This window comes from Onychomys torridus, chromosome 18 (assembly GCF_903995425.1).
Source record: "Onychomys torridus chromosome 18, mOncTor1.1, whole genome shotgun sequence".
In the NCBI taxonomy this organism is placed as follows: domain Eukaryota; kingdom Metazoa; phylum Chordata; class Mammalia; order Rodentia; family Cricetidae; genus Onychomys; species Onychomys torridus.
The window spans coordinates 8,831,663-8,854,277 of NC_050460.1; the positions used below are offsets into that span (position 1 = coordinate 8,831,663).

The 22,615-nt window shown below is 41.8% G+C and overlaps 1 protein-coding gene and 1 pseudogene across 1 annotated transcript in view; both read left to right on the top strand.

Moving 5' to 3' along the window:
* Positions 1-22,615, top strand: part of Cdc5l (cell division cycle 5 like) — a 35,832-nt gene that overhangs the window by 2,152 nt on the left and 11,065 nt on the right. The window contains exons 2-14 of the mRNA XM_036168446.1: positions 797-900; positions 2,103-2,264; positions 3,023-3,150; positions 4,231-4,330; positions 8,911-9,129; positions 12,041-12,185; positions 13,383-13,571; positions 14,513-14,661; positions 15,800-15,962; positions 16,882-17,046; positions 19,776-19,856; positions 20,161-20,403; positions 21,823-22,020. Of these exons, the coding sequence (XP_036024339.1) occupies positions 797-900; positions 2,103-2,264; positions 3,023-3,150; positions 4,231-4,330; positions 8,911-9,129; positions 12,041-12,185; positions 13,383-13,571; positions 14,513-14,661; positions 15,800-15,962; positions 16,882-17,046; positions 19,776-19,856; positions 20,161-20,403; positions 21,823-22,020 (2,046 nt within the window). The remainder of the gene's footprint in view (positions 1-796; positions 901-2,102; positions 2,265-3,022; positions 3,151-4,230; positions 4,331-8,910; positions 9,130-12,040; positions 12,186-13,382; positions 13,572-14,512; positions 14,662-15,799; positions 15,963-16,881; positions 17,047-19,775; positions 19,857-20,160; positions 20,404-21,822; positions 22,021-22,615) is intronic.
* On the top strand, positions 12,964-13,061 carry LOC118570147 (annotated as a pseudogene).

Below are 22,615 nucleotides of genomic sequence, written 5' to 3' on the forward strand. Positions count from 1 at the left end.
ATTGGAGTAGGCAGGGTGAGCTGACTGATCATGTAGAGGGAGCTGTGGGTTCCTGGACTGTTGTGGTGAGTAGGATGCTGGCGAGGAAATGTCATGTTATACCAGAGTCTCAGGTTGCTTCTTGAGATCTGGGTAAGTCATCTTTGATTCTCTTTCCTGGAGTACACAGACCTGACTCCAGGTAGATATTCAGAATTTTTTTTTTTTGTTGTTTTTTGAGTAGATATACACGTGCACTTTATCTTTGTAAAGAAGAGAATGATAGGTTTATACTGGTGAATAATTTTTGTAAGTCTGTCATAAAGTAGTGTTTTCAACATTGACTTTTTCCACTTCCAGTTTGTTGAGGAGCAGGTAAGGTGTCCTTCAAGGGATTTTTTTTTTCTTTTTCTTAAAAACAAAAAGATTATTTTCATTTTTGAAATTATGTGTCCGTGTATGGGCATATTCACGTGAGTACAGGCGCCCTCAGTAACTAGAGGCTTTGGATCTCCCTGGAGCTGGAGTTACAGGTAAGCTGCCTCATGTGGGTGCTGGGAATCTAACTCAGGTCTTCTGCAAAGAACAGCAAATGCTCTTAACTACTACTGAGCTATCTCTTCAGTCATCTCCTGATTTTTTTAATGCTATTTTTCATTAACTGTTAATGAAGTTTTCATGCTTTTTTTTTTTTTTTTTTTTTTTTTTTTTAAATGATTATGTGTCTCTCCATAGGAAATCTGCAGGGGTTAATTTAAAATTTGCCTTTCCTCATCTGGAGGCTTGTGACTGAATGCATTCTCTTTGGCAATTTTAGGATGAAATTCTGAAAGCAGCAGTAATGAAATATGGGAAAAACCAGTGGTCTAGGATTGCCTCCCTGCTGCATCGGAAATCAGCAAAGCAGTGCAAAGCCAGATGGTACGTACCCACCAGTAAGTGGAAAACAACAGAGTCCTGGTTGTGATGAGTGAGATGTCTCTGAAACCTCCCCCAGAAGAGCAAGAACTGTGGTAGAGAGGGAAGTATGGAGAGAGATGGGCTTCCTACGTGGTCTTAGATCATTTTCCCTCCTCTTTACCTGTCTGTTTCCTCATGACTTAGCGTAATAATACTTAGTAACACTAATCAGTTGTGAAGCCCAATCTAAGTGAGTTTATGTATTTATTTGAGCATGCCTTGTGAGACAAAATACAAAATCTTAGAGATAGCTGGCCCTCAGCTCAGAGAATGAGTTGTATTCTGAAAGTTTATGAATTGATTGCTTTAGCATTTATTTACTTTCCCAAAGAAGTAATGCTAAACAATGCTTGATTTTTCTAGGCCAGGTCACAGTGGTTGGTTCCCTTGTAATAAGGTGGCAATATTTCATGCTTGCTACATGAAAATGCAGCAGACACCAACGTTCCACCTGTGCTGTCACCTTATTAACTAACAGAGTAGTGGACACCAGCAGCATGTGTTCTTGGCTTGAATGAACAGGCCCCACTGTAGCCCAGGGGCTTCGAGGAATATAGTTTGGATTGGAGGAAGTGACCCCATTCATTCCCAGGCTTCTGGATGGTGGGAACAGTCAGATGCGGAGTAGAAGGAAGGTGGTTCTCAGGTTGTAGTAGTTTGATCCCTGTTGTCAGTGGCTTTAAGCTCCAGCCCAGCTTGACCCCAGTGGTGGTGAGGACTTAGGAACTTGGATGGACTCTGACCCAGCTAACCATGTGATAGACAAGACAGATAGGGCAGACATCAGAAGGTAGAGGATGCCATAGTAGTTTTACTTTAAATTTAAAAGTACAGCAGATGAAAGCATACATTTAGTGGGCTTAAGCCAGATGTTTTACATACCAAAAAAAAAAAAAAAAAAAAAAAACCAAAATAAAACAAGGTGCTATTTTTTGGTTTTTCAAGACGGGGGACAGGGTTTCTCTGTAGCCTGGGCTGTCCTGGAACTGACTTTTTTGTTTTTGTTTTTCGAGACAGGGTTTCTCTGTGTAGTTTTGGTGCCCGTCCTGGATCTCACTCTGTAGACCAGCATGTGATTTTAACAGTCAGTACATCTGATATGTAAACTGGAGATTTATTCTGGGTAACTGACTAACTAATGTTTGAAATATTATCTCTACTAGGTATGAATGGCTGGACCCAAGTATTAAAAAAACCGAGTGGTCTAGAGAAGAGGAGGAGAAACTCTTGCACTTGGCCAAGCTGATGCCAACGCAGTGGAGGACCATCGCTCCAATCATTGGAAGAACAGCAGCCCAGTGCTTGGAACACTATGAATTCCTCCTGTAAGTGGACCTCTTAGAGCATCTTGAAGAATATGTGTGTATGTTATTGTGTTGAACAAACTTAACTGCACTTCCGGCTTAATGAGGGCTGTGATTAAATTGAGGGAAACTAAAGCCATGGAATCCTGTATTCCAAATGTCACATGGCTGGGTATATTATGTCTTCTGTTACCCCTTTAAAACCGGCAGTGGTGGCACACGCTTGTAATCCCAGCACTCGGGAGGCAGAGGCAGGTGGATCTCTGAGTTCGAGGTCAGCCTGGTCTACAGAGCTAGTTCCAGGACAGGCGCAAAGCTACAGAGAAACCCTGTCTCGAAAAACCAAAAAAAAAGCCAAAAAACAAAACAAAACAAAACACCACACACACACACACACACACACACACACACACACACACACACACGGATAATTTACCAAATGTGCAGGTCATACTCGTCTTAGAAAAGTGAGAGACGGAGTGAGAACGTAAGTGTCACCTGTCACCAGCGCTGATGAGAATTTGCTAGAACTTTCTTGTTCTGTTCAGTAGTCTTTATCTGAATGTTCTGCATTTGTGAGTAAGGTTGCTTGTTTCATCAGAGTGAAGATACTGACATTGGAGAGCTTTCATGCCACTTTATTCCCATGAAGCACTAGTAAAGACAATGCTTTTCCATAATTCTCATCTCTTGGTTATTTTAGCTAGGAACCTTGGTAATTCTCATACCAAGTGGTGTGATACTCTGATGAACTCATCTGGGCTTTTTCCCCCCACAAGGGACAAAACTGCCCAAAGGGACAATGAAGAGGAAACAACAGATGACCCCCGAAAACTTAAACCTGGAGAGATAGATCCAAATCCAGAAACAAAACCAGCTCGGCCTGATCCAATTGATATGGATGAGGGTAAGTGGATGCTTGGTGGTGTTTCTTTGGTAACTGTAGGTGACTCAGGCCTGCCTTATATTCTTTATAGTTCCTTCTTGAGCTCCTGACTTTTTAGAATCCCAGTTTTGTCAGTGGTTATTATTCTAAGTATCTCCCCAGATATGTCTGCCCCCCTTTTTATTACAGAGTAACTTCTTTTTTTGGCTGATACCCCTTTATTTTCCATTTCTTCATTTCATTTGATGAATTGAGCTGTGTAGTAGGCAGATATCTCAGAGATGAGTGGACCCTGTTTCTCATTCCCTTTCTAGAAAGGGAGGCCACAAGTTAGCATATTGGACCTCAGCATTTCTTTAGATTTAGGCTGATGTACTCTCCACGAAGGGCTGTATTGCATGACAGTCTGGAGACTCACTATGATTCGTGAAGCAGTGAGGCAGGAGTCAGGGATTGGGCTTTGGACCTCTCTCTACTCTATTAGCTGTTTGTCCATAGCCGAGTCATACAGACTCTCTGAGCTTGAGTCCTCATGCTTGGGGTAGAGAATAGTATCTACTTTCCCTTCCTGCAGGCACAAAGTAGTTTTTCAGATTTAAAAGTCCGAATGCAGCAGTTCCCAAGGAAAGCTGGCCAGTGACTAGGCTGTAGACGTCCTTGTGACTTAGGGAACTTTTAAAGCTGGATACCGAGTTGGCAGCTCTTCCTAAGGGGAGAGAGGAGTGATGTGAGTGGGCTCTCAGTCTTGGACTTGTTGCTGGGATGGTTGGTTGGTACAGTGCCTCTCCACTTACAATGTCCTGGTTTGTTGATGATAGGGTGTTACAGTAGAGCTTCCAGGGAGGGAATGCCGGCTGTGTGCTCCGTAGCTCGTCTCCCTTAGCTCTTGTCAGCACCTCTGGAGTAAAGGGGAACATTCGCAGAGGTAAACATGGGCCAGGCTTCCATACCAGGCAGGTTAGTGATGGGACGATCTGTAACCTGACTCTGACCTCAGCAGCTTTCTTTACCTCGTACCAGTGGTGAGCGCACTCATGTTCTTGTCTGTCTGACTGCTGATGTTGGAGAGGCACTTACGCTTTCTTGTCTTTACTTTTGCAGATGAACTTGAGATGCTTTCTGAGGCTCGAGCCCGCCTGGCCAATACTCAAGGAAAGAAGGCTAAGAGGAAGGCAAGAGAGAAGCAGCTGGAAGAAGCAAGGCATGTTCGTTTCATTCCATGTCCAAGAATTTGTCGTGCATCCGTGGTTGTCAGCTGTGGTGGTGACTCTCTGAACTGGCCAGTCCCATTTTGCTGTTAGTTTGTTTATTGTTCTGGAACAACAACAACAAAAAATCTTCTGTATTTTCTCCCTAACCATTTCAGAGTAGTTCTAGGAAAAATACACTTAAAAGTTGGCAAAGCATGGTAGAAGTTTTGGGCATTTGAGCCAGCATGCTGTTTGAGCTGTTGAAGCTTCTTGGCATTAGGTGACTTACATGACTGTCCGTTACCAGGTCTCACCCTCCTTGATTAGTGTGGGAGGCAGGAATCTCAGCTGAACCAAATTCTAGGTTCTCATAGAAATCGTTACTTAAAAAATGAGGGAACTATATTAGTCATTTGTAGATAGAGTTTTCCTGCCTGGCCCACAGTCAGGTCAAATCTCTCTCAACCGCCAGTCCCATAGACGCTCAGACCCAACCAAGTAAACACACAGAAACTTACATTGTTTACAAACTGTATGGCCGTGGCAGGCTTGTTATTTACTACTTCTATCTTAAATTAACCCATTTCTGTTAATCTATACTTTGCCATGTGGCTCGTGGCTCACCATTACCTTATATCTTGTCATTGCGGTGGCTGGCAGCGTCTGTCCACTCAGCCTTCCTATACCCATAATTCTCTTCTCTCTTGTCCTGCCTATATTTCCTTCCTGGCCACTGGCCAATCAGCACTTTATTTATACAGAGTGATATCCACAGCAGTCATTGTCTTTTATTCAGGCTTTCCCTACCTTTTCTTGTTTCCTTTTGGTTAAATTCATAATTAATACCATTCTGTTTCCCAGAAACCAAGATAAATTTGGTAACGATACCATCTGAACTGTGTGCAGCTTGTTAGCTTGTGGGATTTGGGTACTGGAGTAATTAATTCTCCACCCCACAGTCTGTCTACCCAGGGCCTTTTTTGGCTCCTCTACTGTCTAGAAATTGCTTCTTGACTGGTGGGTAGTAAGCACTGTGTTCGTATTCACAGTGCCCAAATCCTGGGATGGAGGATGCTTTTTGGCATAGCTGGCCATTTATTAGTGTAGTCAGGTTTGATAGGAGTGTGACACACGGATAGTGAACAGAATTAAGAGGAGGCGCTACATTTCTAGCCACCTCCCTATTCTATATACTGTTGAGGGTTTGAAGTAATGTAAGGTTGGGAAAATACTTTATTTTTGTCTAAGGCTATTTGAGAGCTCAGGTTTTTGAAAGCCTTTTTCTCATGTAAGTTGGCAAAGAATACAGTAATTGCATCTGTGAAAGTCTTTTAAGTTTGGTTAGGATTGATTGATTGAAGTACATCTGTGCAGATTTTAATTTACCCTACCTTTTTTTTTTTTTTGAGCTGGGGATCGTACCCAGGGCCTTGTACTTGCTAGGCAAGCGCTCTGCCACTGAGCTAAATCCCCAACCTCCCCTACCTTTTCTTGTAGCATCTGTGTGTTTATGTAAGCTGTGCACTGCATATATCTTACAACAGGTAGGACTGACCTGTGTGTGAAGCACGGTACAGGACTACTCCAGATGTTAAATTGCTTATCTGTTTCTTACAACTTAAAATCACTTTCACTGATTATAAATGAATATGCTTTTCCTTTGTGGTTGATACAATAGCATCTGCTTTTGTTAGATTCACTTAGCATGATGTTGGGAATGTTCTCTACTGTGTTTAGTCTTTGTTTCTGTTATTTAAAGAATGAAATTTACTTTTAGAATATATCCTGTAAGACTTTTCTTTCATTGTAGATGTCTGTAAACCTATTAACATACATACTTAATTGGATCATTTCATATATAGTCACATCTCATACAGTCATTTGTTAGTCTTCATAGGGTTCCTCTGTAACTGATTTCTTCATGAGTCTCATTTATTTTCTTGAAAACTGCATGTTTTATATATGTTAGCATTATAATAGATGTGGGTACTGTCCTCCTTCCCCATCCATTTTATTGGTAATTGTTTTGAGATCCACTTCATTCTTCAGTGAAATCTGTTCTGTTGCTGTTCTCGAGAGATGAGCAGGCTCTGGTGTTGCTGCTCACATTCAGAGAGAAGTCTCGGAACCCACTGTCACTGGGAAGGCGTGGTTTGGCCGGGTTTCTCACTGACACTTCCTGATCACAGCATCTGTCTGCTGTGCTTTCAGCGGTGTTCTGGGTTGTGCATGGACTGTACTGTTGACGGAACTGGTCTAGTTTGGGGTTCTTTGAAGAGGGAGTTCTGAGACCAGCCTTTGAGATTTGTTCTGACTCCAGGAGAGCTCTGTCCTCTATCTTTCAGTCTCTGTCAAGCTAGTGGGCCCACAGTTTGACCTTAACATACGTGGAATCCATTTCCTTTCCCAGTTGCTGTTTACTACAGCTTCTTCTGCCCTTCCTTTTGCTGGAGTGATGATGCTTTAGGTCTGGCTTCTTCTCCAGGGCTCGGACTGTGCACTTCTGATTGCACTCCTTCTTGCTTAAGGAGCTGAATGTGCTGAGGAGCAGGGCTAATAGGCAGTCCTTGACTCTCTCCCAGGTGGAATCTTCAGTCCAGAAATTGGAGCAAAAAAAGCTCTCAGGGATGTATTCCCAGCTAGTGTGCTCAGGGGAGAACCCTTGTTTGGGTGGAAGAAACCTCTGCAGCTGGTGTCTGGTGGTAGGATGAGAAATGCTGAGGTCCTGTCCTGGCTCTTCTGGACTGAAAGCCTGTAACACTAGCTGTCAGGGAGAGGGAGCCCTATCTCTGGCTGTACTGTGTGGTGTTTCCTCCTCTAGGAGCTGGTGGGTAGAAGAGAGATGGTCTCTTTGCAGCTGTTAACTGCTTGCCTTTCTCACCAAGTTGAGGTAGATTTTCTTGAATGTTTATATATTTTCCATGACCTTTTTTATTTTTTCTTAGGACTGTTTGTTGAATTCTTTGTGCTTTTATACTGGTAGTCACCTTTGTGATGTGATTTGTGTTGTAGTTTGTGATTTGTTTCTCTGTCTTTAATACTGTGAATAACTTTTCTCATTAGCTTACTAAAATTATGGCATCCTTGGGAAATACAAAGGAAAACCTTAGTTAAATGGAATTGTACCCTCCATTGAGTGCCACTGTTGTTAATATTGTCCTTGACTTCTTCACACTGGCTTATAGAAATGCATGTAACTTTTACATGCTTCTCTATTTGTCCATTTTACTTGGCTTATGCCTCTTTCTCCTTAGGAGTACATTTTTGTATAAAAGGTTTTCTCAAGATTATACAGAAGTTATATACTCCAGAAGTTGTGTAAAGCCTGCATAATACCTTACAACTTTTGTAAATTCAGTTAATTCTTTGTTTGTTTGTTTGTTTTGTTTTGTTTTGTTTTGTTTTGTTTTTTTGAGACAGGGTTTCTCTCTGTAGCTTTGCACCTTTCCTGGAACTCACTTTGGAGACCATGCTGGCCTCAAACTCACAGAGATCTACCTGCCTCCCGAGTGCTGGGATTACAGGCGTGCACCGCTGCTGCCGCCACCGCCACCACCACCACTACCACCACCCGGCAAATTCAGTTAATTCTTATTGGCGAATTAGATTGTGGCCAGTGTTCAGCAAAAAGACTGGTTAAGTACTTGCTTGTGTTGATTTTCTTGGTTGAAGTCAGAGAAGTGGCTTAAACATATGAAAAATGTTAGGTTTTTAATGTATGTTTCTAAATTCTTTCTTTCTTTATTTTTTTGCTGTTGTTTTTTCAAGACAGTGTTTCTCTGTGTAGCCTTTCCTGTCCTGGAACTCCCTCTGTAGACCAGGATGTAGACCTCGAACTCAGAGCTCAGAACTCAGAAATTTTCCTGCCTCTGCCACCTGAGTGTTGGGATTAAAGGCACACACCACTACCTCCTGGCTCTAAATTTGTTTTGAAGAAAGCTATTTGATTCTTATTACCTTTGCTGGAGACTGGCCCTCCCTCTCCCCCACTTTTTTGAGACGACTCAGTGTTCTTGCAGAAGACCATAGTTCTGTTGCCAGCTTACAACCACCTGTGACTCCAGCTCCAAGAGTTCTAACGCCCTCTCCTGGCCTCCTTGGGCACTGCATGCACGTGATGTTCACTCACACAGACGTACATATGCATAAATAAAAATAATAAGTATTTAAAAGTTTGCATAAATTTTAAAAATAGTGTTTTATTAATTTTTTGAGAATTTCATACACTGTATTTTGATCATACTCACCTCCAACTCCTCCCAGCCCCACCTTGTACATAAACAATATTTAACTATTTTTGATTAGTTGCAAGTATTTTTTATTTTAATTTTGTTTTACGAATTGTAGTTAGAAAATTTAAATCTCAAAATTTGCTCCTTAATTAGTAGCTATGTTCTTATTCACTCACAGTTTCTCTGCGCTCCCTTTTGCCTTACTGTATTTTAAATCACAGCTGGGATTTGGCACGTGGTGTGAGCTAATGGTTTGAGTAAATATCCCTTTTCAAGTAGCAGTTCCTAATGCTATTGGATTAGCCCATCTCTGCCTGGCGGTGCTGATTTTCAAAGTGATTCTGCATTCTTTGCTGCAGGCGCCTTGCTGCCCTACAGAAAAGACGAGAGCTTCGAGCAGCTGGCATAGAGATTCAGAAGAAGAGGAAAAAGAAGAGAGGAGTTGATTATAATGCCGAAATTCCTTTTGAAAAAAAGCCTGCTCTTGGTTTCTATGATACTTCTGAGGAGAACTACCAGGCCCTTGATGCCGATTTCAGGAAATTACGGCAGCAGGATCTTGATGGGGAACTGAGATCGTGAGTCCTTTGATTGGAAATGGTGCAGGAGGACTTGGAAGACCTTTGCTTTGTCAGCGGGTTTTTAGGGTAGAGTGACGGGGCCTCTTTATACTTTTGCTTCTTTGTGAGAACATCAGTGAACCCAGGCTGTCATGTTTTTAGAATATAATACGATGTGCAGTTCTTGTAAAAAACCTTTTCTCTATTTACTGTAAGTGTGTGTGTGTGTGTGTGTGTGATGTATGTCATGGCAGGATTGTCTTTCCTTCTGCCATGTGAGTCATGGGTTTTCAGGTTGGGGAGGCAGGTCCTGGGAATCAGCGGGTCCTCTGGAAGAGCAGCCAGTGCCTTTCCCCACTGATTACCATTACTCATGATGTCTTTAGTCATTTACCTTTGTGTGTGTGTGTGTGTGTGTGTGTGTGTGTGTGTGTGTGTGTGTGAGAGAGAGAGAGAGAGAGAGAGAGAGAGAGATTGATTGATTGATTGATTGATTTTTCTCACCTTGTATCCCTGGCTGTTCCAGAACTCACTGTGTAGATCAGGTAGACCAGGCTGTCCTCAGACTCGGACAACTGCCTGCTCCTGCCTTCCTGGTGTTGGGATTTAACATCACCATGCCCCACTTATTATTACTAATTTTTTCCTTACTAATGACATCTTAATATTTTTGTACATTTGTAAACAAGTTAGATCTTTTGCTAAAGACCTGAAGAAATCTTATCAAAATATAGTCTGGCTTTTTATTGTTTTTTTAAATATCATTTGCTTTTGTATGTGTGGGTGTGTGTTTGCATTGGTGGGTGTGTGTGAGTGTGTGCTTGAGTATTTGGAGATGAGATCAACTCTGCTTGCTGTACCTTAGGAGCTGTTTTCTTTGTGTCCTCCCTACTCCCATCCTACTAGGCAAGCGCTCTACTGTGGAGCTATAATCTCAGTCCTACCTTGTTGGGTGAGATGAGCTTTCTCGTTGGCCTGGAGCTCACCAGTGTTTGCTCTTTGAGCTCCAGGGACCCACCTGACTCCATCTCCTTAGCTCTGGGAGTTCCAAGTATATGTGTTCATTCTCGAGTAGTGTGGAGGTCACGGTCAAGCAACCACCCTATGGAGGTGGTTCTCCTGCCATCACTTCAGGTTATTAATGCCTTTGTGTTGAGCCAGCTCATTGGCCTAACCTGCTGTATGTATGTATGTATGTATGTATGTGTGTGTGTGTGTGTGTGTGTGTGTGTGTGTGTATGTATGTATGTGTGTGTGTATGTATGTATGTATGTATGTACTCACTCTCATTCATTTATTCATTCTCCGGAGCTGAGGACCGAACCCAGGGCTAGGCGAGTGCTCTACCACTGAGCTAAATCCCCAACCCATCTGCTTTATTTTTAAAGTGAAAAAATTTTGTTTTTTTTTTTTTTTTCTTTCTTACAAAAAAAAAAGAGAGAAAACATTTGCTGCATTCTTTAATCTTTACATTGATTTGTTTATGTTTTTGTCTCTGTGCCCATTTTAGAGCTATCTAGGACTTTCTGTGAGGCTTAAACTATTTGCATGTTGTAGGGCCAGAGGGCTCTTATTCTATTTATTAATTTATTATTAATATATTTATTTATTTATTTATTTATTAATTTATTTATTAATATATTTATTTATTTATTTATTCCAGGATAGGGTTTCTCTGTTGTTTTGGTGCCTTTCCTGGATCTGTACACTAGGCTGGTCTTGAACTCACGGAGATCTGCCTGTCTCTGCATCCCAAGTGCTGGAATTAAAGGCATGGGCCACCACTGCCCAGCCAGAGGGTTTTTATTTGCTAAACAGATCACTTTTCATTTCTATCCATAGAATTTTTTTTTTTTTTTTTTTTGAGACAGGATTTCTCTGTGTAGTTTTGGAGCCTTTCCTGGAGCTCTGTAGGCCAGACTGGCCTCAAACTCACAGAGATCCACCTGCCTCTGCCTCCTGAGTGATGGGATTAAAGGTGTGCACCAACGTTACCCGGCTATGGGTAGGAATTTTTACTTAGGTATACTACCATAAACAAGAATATGTATTATATAGTGTATAATAGTATAATACATATTATAGTACATAATATGTACATATTCTATGACCACTATAAAACTTAATTTTCTTGAATGTTTAGGACCTTTGTTTATGTGGGCTCTTCAAATAGATCAAAACAAGAAAACCAGTCATTTGGTAGGAGTAGATGTGGCTTGGGTAGGGAAGAGAACAGATAGAGCTTTAAACGAGGGCCTGAGGCTGGGTTAGGCTTCCAACAGTCTTTGGGTATCATTTGTTATTAATAACGTACTCTCAATAGTGTTTTCTTTAGTTGGGCAGCAAGATGGCCCAGTGGGTAAACCGCCGTGCTGTCGAACCTACCTGAGTTCAATATCCGGGACCCACATACTGGAAGAAGAGAGCCAGCTCCTACCAGCTGTCCTCTGAATTCCATATATACATCATTGCACATGGGTGCATTGCCAACCCCCAAAATAAATAGTTAAAACGTTAAAAAATTTGTATGAACTTTTAAGATCAAAATAGCTTAATAATGGGAGATTGAACCATTTATGATGTATTTCAATTCTGTCTCCTTCATTTATCCTTTTCTACGTGCTCATCTCCATTATTTTCTTATGTTTACATATATTTCTATGTGAATGTGAACAGTTGTTGATTTTTGACATATATAATGTTTTACTTATCTTTATAGTTTTAAGTTTTAAATTTTAGTACTTAGTGTCCTGTGTGTTGTTAATAATTCTGTTAAGTTTGTATTCTTCTCAAATGTTCTAGATCAGTTATGTCAGGACAGCCTAACATTTTTGTTTTTAAAAAATTATTTTCTTAATATTTATATAGCTTTTGATATGATTGCCTATGTATAACTCAAAAATCTTTTTTCTGCCTTGATCCATGATAGTGAAAAAGAAGGAAGAGATAGAAAAAAAGACAAACAGCATTTAAAAAGGAAAAAAGAATCTGATCTGCCATCGGCTATTCTTCAAACTAGTGGTGTCTCGGAGTTTACTAAAAAGAGAAGCAAGTTAGTGCTGCCTGCCCCTCAGGTAATTAGATCAGCCTGTGGTTGTGTGAATTACATATGTAAATCATATTCACCAGACTGGTGGGCTGCTGTCTCAGGCCTCTGCTTATGGCCCAAGAAACAATCTAATGGAGATGCCATACAGAGACAGTCCATTGATGAGGCAGAAACAGTTTGTCATATGCTTCTGCTTCTAGTGGTAGTAGTTCTTAATTGAATTTTTCCTTAGTATTCCTTAGAATTATTTTTTTTTTTTGGTAAAATTACCGAAGTAACTGAGTGTGATTCTAATTAATTGGTTTTTTTTTTGCTAGAGCTGAGGACCGAACCCAGGGCCTTGCGCTTGCTAGGCAAGCGCTCTACCACTGAGCTAAATCCCCAACTCCGCTAATTAGTTTTATCAATAAAAACCAGGAGCCAGATATGGAGGTAAAGCTGAAAAATCAGAGAAGCAAAGGAGCAGCCAGTCACTTCTTACCTCTCAGAGTCCTCAGACCATAGGGGCTACACCTGCTTTAAATTCCTGTCTCCACCTCCTTGGTGCTGGGAGTAAAGGTGTGTGCCACCACTCCCTGGCCTGTATAGTTAACTAGTGGCTAGCTCCTCCCTCTGATCTCCAGACAAGCTTTGTTTGTCAGAACACAAAATATCATACAAGTAATACTTTTAGATTTTCCTAGATACATTGCAGTTCAGTGGATAGTTGATTTTCAGTAGTATTTTCTTATTAATAATTTTGTATAAACCCTTATGTTCTTGGTGCAAGCAATCTTTCAGTATATTTGTATAAAACATTTTAAGTATGGTGAGCACATACACTAACACTGGAACAATACGAAGATTTGCATGGCTCCTGTGCAAGGGTGTCAGACAAAGTTATGACCCATTCCGTATTTAAAAGAAGAATACATGAAGCTGGGTGGGTAGGGAGGGTAGAGTAGATCTGGGGGGAACTCGGGGTGTTAATACGACCAGTAAACATTGTGTGGAATGCTGAAAGAATTAATAAAAATACTAGAAATGGCAATATAGCTGTTGTAGCCACTCAGTAAAAGGAAGGCTTACAACTTTACTTTGGAAATTTTAAAGCCAGGCAAAGTTAAGCACAAGAGTGAGGTCTGCCCTGACCCAGCTCTACCAAATCATCCTTCTGAAACAGGAAAAGTTTATGCTGCCGTGTTCTCTGTTGAGGAGATTACCGGGTTGATGGTGTCTTTAGATTTCAGATGCAGAGCTCCAGGAGGTTGTCAAGGTAGGCCAGGCCAGTGAAGTTGCTCGGCAGACTGCAGAGGAGTCCGGAATCACAAACTCTGCTTCCAGCACTCTCCTGTCTGAGTACAATGTCACAAACAACAGCATTGCTCTGAGAACACCACGGACACCGGCCTCCCAAGACCGGATTCTGCAGGTATGCTGACATACCGAATAGTGAGCCTTTCACATGTTGATCTTTAAAAGTGTCACTGTGGAGGACACTACATTGTTTGGTTGTGTATAGGTAGGGCCAGCAGTTTGAACCAGTCCTAATGGTCCCAGAGCATTTCTTACAGCACAGAAGCTGAACTAGCAGGTCAGTGGTGACTGTCTGTTTATTCACAGCATTTGGGGGCTTGCCTGGCTCTCTGCCTTCATTTGTACTTGTGAAGAAGGTGCAGGCCTTACAGTTTTATGTGTATGCATGTTTTTTCTGCATATATTTATGTGTACCATTTATGTGTGTGTGATCTGTGCGCAGGTCAGAAGAGGGTGTTGGATCATTGGAACTTGAGTTGACAGTTGTGAGCTGCCTTGTGGGTGCTGGGAATTGAACCTGGGTCTTCTTTAAGAGCAGCCAGTCCTCTTATCCTCTGAGCCATCTCTGCAGCTGTCCCCTCCACTTGTTGACTCTTGGTGGCCACTGTATCTGAGACTTTGTGGAGCTGCTGCTGTTGTTCCCCAGGGCTGGCTCAGACACTGGAGCAGAGCAGAGCAAGGCCACTGTGTCAGCACCTCCCACAGATGGCAGCCGCCCCTCATGGTGCAGCCTGACCTTCGCTTTGCTTTTGACAGCTATGGGGAGGGAGATGGTGGGAACATTTCGGTGTGCAGAATACAGACTGTCCTGGGTGCTGGGCTTACAGGTATGTGGCATCCACACCTGGTGACAGTAGCATATCTTGACATGTAAACTTTATTCAGAACTCCTGAGGTGATGTGTTAGGTTGACACTGTTATGGCACAATATTCATTTTCTTGGTTTTCATTGATAGAATGTGTGCAAATTCTGTCGGTATCAAGGTTTGTGTAATAGGACCAGAGGGAGGGCTCTGCTAGCCTTTTGAGCTATTGTACACTCTTCTTTATCTTCAGGAAGCGCAGAACCTCATGGCCTTGACCAATGTGGACACTCCATTGAAAGGTGGGCTGAATACCCCACTGCATGAGAGTGACTTCTCTGGTGTGACCCCACAGCGGCAGGTTGTACAGACTCCAAATACGGTTCTGTCTACCCCTTTCAGGTATTGTGAAAATCAACATGTTTTATATTTTAGAAATACTTGAATCTAAGGACCTGGGCAGCATGTTTTGTTTTTGCTTTTTTTTTTTTTTCTTTTATCATTTTTTGTTTGTTTTTTGAGTAATGTTGACAGAGAATGGAAATAGTGTTCAACATGTCTTTGATGTTTCTTAATTGGGTGTGCCTGGTGTCTTTGGAGGCCAGAAGAGGGTATTGGATCTCACAGAACTGTAGTTAAAAGATGGTTGTGAGCCACCATGTGGGTACTAGAAATTGAACCTGGGTCTGGTCTGTGAAACTTGAACTGGTCTGCAACAGCAGTCAGTGCTCTTAACCTCTGAGCCATCTCTCCAGCCCTGGTATTTCTTTCTTTTTTGGTGTTAGCCCCTCTTTCCATGGGTTATTTAGGATAGCAATCCCCAGAGTCCATTACACTTCTGGATGACAGCAGAATCAAGAAGCATTGGAAGCTAGTCTTTGTATAATATTTATTGCTTCCTGTGAGGCTAGAGAGCCTAATCTCTATTTTCCTGTGTATATCTTGTCTCTCAAATAGATTGTAAGCTCCTTGGGGGCAGGGACCATGTCTTAAATGATAGCACTGCACCTGTTGGGAACAGCTGTCTGGCGGTATCATCAGTCTGGAACACAGCCAAGATACAGGAAGTAAGCACCCAAAACCAGAAAGGCTTTGAGTAATTAAAATATAAGTAGCTGCTGGACTTTATTGTTAAGAAAGTCTAAACTCAGAGCCTGTTCATACTTAGATGTGACTCTAAAAATGTGGTGTTTGGTTTCCAAACAAAATATAAAAGCATAAACCACTTAAAGTGTACATTTGATGGGAATGAATATGACATGAAGGCTAAAGACTTAAGAAGGAGGCAATAAATAATGAGTACATTGAACTAAATGAGTCACTGGGGGCCAGCTGACTGTTCTTAGTTACCCCAATGCGTCAAAGGTCGAAAAATATTTGATGGACCTAATACAGGAGGGCAAAATGTTAGATATTAGGTGTAAAAGCCAGTTGTTCACCAACCAAACTTCTCTCAATTTGGATCACACACTGAAAACAGATAGAGGTTTTGTGTCTTTATTTTATGCATTTATCATGACTTCGATTTCTGTTTGTCTAGGACTCCTTCTAATGGAGCTGAAGGGCTGACTCCCCGAAGTGGAACAACACCCAAGCCAGTCCCTAATGCTACCCCAGGTAGAACACCGCTTAGAGACAAGTTAAACATCAATCCAGAGGATGGGCTGGCAGACTACAGTGATCCCTCCTATGTGAAGCAGATGGTGAGTGTTAGTTCTCCTTACAGTTACATATTCAGTGCTTGGCATTGAACCCAGGACCTGCAGTCTGCTAAGCAGTATTCTGCACTGAGAGTCCTAAATTTTAAAACTTAGTTTTTTATATTTATGTGCATTGGTGTTTTGTCTGAATGTATGTCTGTGTGAGGGTGTTGGATCCCCTAGAGCTGGAGTTAGAGACAGTTGTGAGCTGCCATGTGGGTGCTTGGAATTGAACTCAGGTCCTCTGGAAGAGCAGCCAGAGCTCTTAACTGCTGAGTTATCTCTCCAGGCACCCCCCCATCCCCTCTTTTTTTGTATTACCAAATCAAATGCAGATCCTATAGCTTTTTTTCTGTTCCTGAAGAATTAGTTTTGAGACATTTTGAAAACCACAAAATACCCTGATTTATTACAAGTCAAGGTTTTGTTGGATTTTAATGTAGGAAGATAAGAGAATAAACAAAAAACATATTCTGAAGTTGGGATTATTTCTAGGATCACTACTAAACTAATTGTTATTTTTATATCTTTAAACATTTATGAATTGTATATTTTTATTTGGTGTGTATTCGTGTGGTGTATGTGGTGCACATAGACCATGGTGTGTATGTGTGGGTTGGAGCACAACTTGTGGGGCTGGCTCTCTCCTTCCACTCTGCATCTTCTGAATCAGACTCACGGTCAGGCTTGGCAGCAAGCACCCTTACTGGCCGAGCTATCTGACTAGCTTCGAGACGACTGTTTCAGAAACTGTTCTGTTTTTGAGACCCAAGCAGTTTTTGCATTTGTGACAATCCTTCTGCCCCAGCCTCGTGAGTTTTGTAATTACATGCATGTGCCACCATGCCCTGGCGTTTTGTAAGTTCTCACAGGATGTTAGTATGTACAATGCGAATTGAGAAAGACCGATTCTTTTCTACAGGAAAGAGAATCTCGTGAACATCTCCGTCTAGGGTTGTTGGGCCTCCCTGCACCTAAGAATGATTTTGAAATTGTTCTACCAGAAAACGCTGAGAAGGAGCTGGAAGAGCGTGAAATAGATGATACCTACATTGAAGATGCTGCTGATGTGGATGCTCGAAAGCAGGTGAGAATCTTTAGAAAGCATCATCAGTGTGGCCAGGTATCTTGGTAGGCTTTAGAGCAGTAGTTCTCTCTCAGTGGGTCTTAACCCCTCTGGGGTCCATGTCAGCTATCCCTCAGTTCAGATATTACTATTCATAATAGTAGCAAAATTACATTATGAAGTAACAGTGAAGTAATTTTATGATAGGGGTCTAGGTCCACAATTCTATGGTTGAGAGTTTGAACTACACCATGAGGAACTGTGTTAAAAGGTCACAGCATTAGGAAGGGTGAGAACCACTGCTTTAGAGGGAGGAGTGGCTGTCAGTGTTTCCAGGTTGCTGCTTTGACGTTTTCTAATATTTTAACAATATTTCTCAAGTTAATGTCATTTAACAATAGCATGCTCAAATGAATGAATGATTGTGTACTCAGAATACCTTCATGGTTTTCCTAAAATGTGTGCATGTGTGTGTGTTTAAACACTGAAATTCATTATACTTTTTAAAATAACACACAGATAAATCTTTTAAACTGCTTCAATCTAGTGAAGGAAGGATGTTAAAGACAAACATTGGATGTGTTTTGAATAGTCTTCTATCAGTGCAGACTGATAGAAACTAGCTTTGGAAATTGGAAGTGTGTCAGAAAATGTTAGTAACCTCTTACACTGATGCAGCTTAAAATTGCTTGCTCATCCATCATCTGTTCGTCCGATGATGCAGGCTTTAGCTCCATTTCCAAGGAGAAAATGGGTTTCAGTTAGTTTTCTCAGACTGTATGGCCCTTTCAGCTGAGTTCTGCCACATTTCCTGTCAGGATGGTTTGATCAGCCTTAGTCTCGGGTAGCTGTGAGAACAGCATCAACTGGAGGTCATGTTTTGTTTTTTTTCTGTAACATGCTGCAGTTTTTCTTGCAACAGGGCAGATGTGAGGGTGCATGCAGCATTTGAAGTCTAAACTGTTGGGTGAAGTTTTAGTACAGAAACTGCCATGGTGAACAGTAGTACACTGTTGTTAGTTTTGATATGTGCTAAAACATCGGGCTCCTACCTTGCTCAGTAATGCACCTGGAACTTGTGAAAAGCATTAGCTCCCACAGCTGTTTCTGTGCAGGTGAAAGAAACACTGTGACATTGTGATAAATTGATAGGATGGTCAACCAAACTTAATTGGCAATCCTCTGAGGGTTACACTTACTACAAAAACAAAGTGCCTTTAATGCATAACATTTTATATGTGCTGCTATGTCAGAAATAGGATTGTCAAGGCAGGTGGTGCCTGAGTGCTCCAGCATTTCATGAAACTGTAGTCAAGGGTTCCTCTGAAGAATACTGAAAACTCACTCTTTGACCAGTGGCTAATACCTCCAGGACACTCAGTTCATTTGCCTTTTGCATTATTCTAAGCTGATGACATTGACATTCACATTAATTGTAGTGTATACTTTGAGCAAAGCATATTGTTAGCTTTGTAAGTCTGGTGGCAGTCATTGCCAGGCTGCTTGAATACTGAATCTACTTTTCTTTTTTTTGTTTTTTGAAACAGGGTTTCTATGTGTAGCCCTGGCTGTCCTGGAACTCTGTAGACCAGGCTGGCTTCAAATTCACAGAGATCAGCCTGCCTCTGCCTCCCTGGAATGAAAGTGTGTGCTGGGATTAAAGGAGTGTGCCACCACCACCTGGCAGAATGCTGAATCCCTTTCTCATTCAGTTCTTGAAAGGGTGTAGTGAAGAGGGAAAACAAAACAGAAATCCAGTCCTGTTGCAATGGACTGAACTGGAGAAATGAAATCTGAAGTCCATATGGCACTTGACAGTTATTTTATAACTGTTTTCCTTCAAGTAAAATTGCTACATTGCCTCCGGGTTTATACCTAAGTGTTGATCATCAGAACAGTTTACTCAACTTGTAACCCTCTTTTAAATGGCATCTTTAGAGGTAACCTAAACTTGCTTTATAGGGGTGTACTTTTACTTCTTCTGTCTTATGAGACTCTTTGGTGCCCATGTGGAATTATACAGAGTATTCAGTTGCTCAGTTGGGGGCACTTTCACAAAAGATGTGTAGGGGCTGTCCTCTACAGTGTCACAGATGTCACTCCCAAAGGTCTACGGTGCTTCCTCTGTGATTATTTGCTTTTTATACTGTCATTTCAAAGGAAGAAAACAACTTTTTTTTTTTTTTTTTTTAAATTTCCTCTTGTGTTGATTTCTTCCACATCATTTGAAACTTTGATGATGTTATTACTGGTATAACACCAGATGCCTCAGTGCCTGTGGGCTATAGCTAAGGTGGTTCTTGCTACTTAACCTTACCAGAACTCTGTGAATGTGGGGAACAGAGGTGGATACTTTTTGTGTTTCCTTGTTTTGTTCTTGCAGCTGCTTCAGTTTACTTCACTTCCTCAGAAGTGGCTTGGAATATTAATGTGTTGTCCCATCATGTAACTGGAGGGGCAAAGAACATTGGCTGGTTGAGGTTTGGGTGAAAGTGAGTAATTGTGTTGTGGGAATCTCTTCTATGTTTATGGTTGCCATTTAGACAAGAAAGATGGTTATCTGGTGGGCAGAGCCAGATAAGTCTGGAGAACACTAGTGTACCTCAGGTGTCCTTAGTGTCTGTTGTGCAGTGAGAAGCCTTGACATGACCTCTCTACATCCTTATACGGATTTCAATAGCTTAAGCTTTTGAAACTAGTTGATTAGAGATGTCAGCTGCTCCAGTAATGGACATCAGTTCCCTTCTTAGGCCATACGAGATGCTGAGCGTGTAAAGGAAATGAAGCGAATGCACAAAGCTGTTCAGAAGGATCTACCAAGACCGTCTGAAGTAAGTGGTGAACCTTCTGATTTAGGAAGTTGCTTTCTTTACATGGTCTTGGTCCTTTTTTGTCTCAATCATAAAGACTATAGCAAATTTCTTCTGTGCTTTGGAATATAGTAGAGTGGTTCTTAAATCCAGTCTTGAGAATATTGTGCTAATACCATTGGGGTTAGAAGTGGGAGGGTTTTAGAAATGGAGGGAGAAGTTGCTCTTGAGAATCCAAAACTGCTGTTTAGTTCATGCTGTAAAAGCAGGCACAGTATATATATTATGGATATGTCTGGTAATTTTACTTGTTTTAAAATTTTAGGTAAATGAAACTATTTTAAGACCTTTAAATGTAGAACCACCTCTAACAGATTTACAGAAAAGTGAAGAATTGATCAAAAAAGAAATGATTACTATGCTACATTATGACCTGCTACATCACCCCTATGAGCCTTCTGGAAATAAAAAAGGAAAAGCTGTTGGATTTGCTACTAGCAATTCAGAGCATATTACCTACCTTGAGCATAGCCCTTATGAGAAGTTCTCCAAAGAAGAACTGAAAAAGGTATGGTACACAGGAGAGTCTCCGTTGTGAGATCTAAATGCTTGTTAGATGCTGTTTGTCACAAAGTCAGCACTTCTGGACCACACTGCTGCAATTCAGATCCAGAGGAAGCGTGGCCAGGAGATAATGTCATGTGGAATGCTTTGAAAAGGATGGGCTGTTTTTCTTTTCATGTGTGTGTGGTGTGTGTTTGTGTGTGTGGGTGCTTGAGCCTGTGTGCATGTTCAGAGGCCACAGGACGGTGTCAGGAGTCAGCCTCTGTTGCTCTCTACCTTCTTTTTGAGATAGGGTCTCTCTAGCCAGACTTGGGGCTTGCCGTTTTTGCTAGACTGGCAGCAGCAAGCTGCAGGGATACCCCGTCCCATGTTGGGGTTACATGGGTCCACTGTTGCACCCAGATTGTGTGTTCCAAACTCAGGGCCTGGTGCTTGCACAACAAGCACTTTATCCACTCAGCTGCCCCAGTCTCTAGGATTGCTTCCCACCCTGTGTTACTACTTACAGAGACTTTTGTGGCAGGTAGATTTGATTCATGGTTGTTGCTAGCAAGGCTGACAACTTTTTTAATTGTTCTTTTCCCTGTGCTAAAGTCTGCATTTGAATTTCTTTAATACTTAAGTGTTGTTTAGACTAATGCATTTCTGTTTTATATACTAAGTAAACAGTGTCTAGTTGGAAGCTCTAATGATTTGATTATGCCTTCTAGGGCTCCTGTTGTATCTTAGAACTGTGTGTGTGTGTGTGTGTGTGTGTGTGTGTGTGTGTGTGTGTGTGTGTGTGTGTGCATGCATGCACATGTCAGAGGAAGACACCCAGAGTGTCTTCCTCCACACTCTCTGCCCTAGATCCTTGAGACGTAGGATATAGCCTATATTGTCTTTCATTGGACCAGGAGCTTCTGTGTTTTTCAGGGCTGGTGGCTGAGAGTAGACATACATGGTCATGTCTGATCTTTTCTTAAAACAACATGGGCTGGAGATGATGGCTCAGTAGTTACGAGCATTGCTGTGCTCAGAAGTCCTGGTTCAGTAACTGGCACCCACATAGAAGCCTACAACTGCGTGTAACACCAGTCCCAATGGGGCCTCTCAAGGCACTGTATACGTGTGATTCACAGATACACATGCAGCAAAACACCCATACACATAAAATAAAAACCAAAACCCAAAAACCGTGGATACTGGAGTTTTGAACTCCGGCCTTCAAGCTTGCAAAGTAGGTACTATTAGCACTGGGCCATCTCCCCAGCCCCTACTCAGATGCTGCTTAACCCATTTAGCTTAGGTATTGTCCATCCTTTTTCTAGAAAACGACCAAATAAACCCTGCCATTGGTTTAAGGAAGGAGGGAAATAAACTAGTCTTACACTTGGTGGTGGTGGAAAGTGTATGCTTCAACTTAGATTATTACTATGAACAGGCCCAGGATGTTCTGGTACAAGAGATGGAAGTAGTAAAACAAGGGATGAGCCATGGAGAACTCTCCAGTGAAGCTTATAACCAGGTGTGGGAAGAATGCTACAGTCAAGTCCTGTACCTTCCTGGTCAGAGCCGCTACACCAGAGCTAATCTTGCCAGCAAAAAGGACAGAATTGAATCCCTTGAAAAGAGACTTGAGGTTGGTATCCATTTATGTGTACATTTGATATGTTAGGATTGTGTGTATATGTGCGTGATGTGTATGTGGGGGCTCATGCTGCAGTGCATGTGGAAGTCAAAGGAAAGCTCTATGGAGCAGTTCTCTCATTCCCTTTAAGTGGGGCTTGTATTGTGAGCCATTTCCACTGCCCTTAGTATCCTTTGAAAAGTCTCCCTGAGATCTCCCTAAAGTGAAAGGGTGAGCAAGTAAAACCTCTGGGGACTTCACTAAACTTGGTCTAGGCAGCTGATTGCTTTGGCCTTCTTGCAAACTTCACTGAGCACCCACCCGTCAATCAGAACCTTTTACAGAGGGAGAAGGAATTAACCAAAGTGATGCTGCTCGCTCAAAACAGTCGAGGGCAGTGAGATCTCAGCAGTGGAGTTTGAGTCTTGGCCTAGACAGCACGTATACAGAACTTAAGAACATTCGTGTGCATCCTGACATCCAGAAGTTTGAGTTAGAGTAGGGCTATTATGTAGACAGTGGCTTCTGTGATTTCCTGTCTGTAAAGCATGAAGCCTAGTAACAGCAGTTCATGGCGTGTGCTTTCTTAATACAACGTGCATAGTTT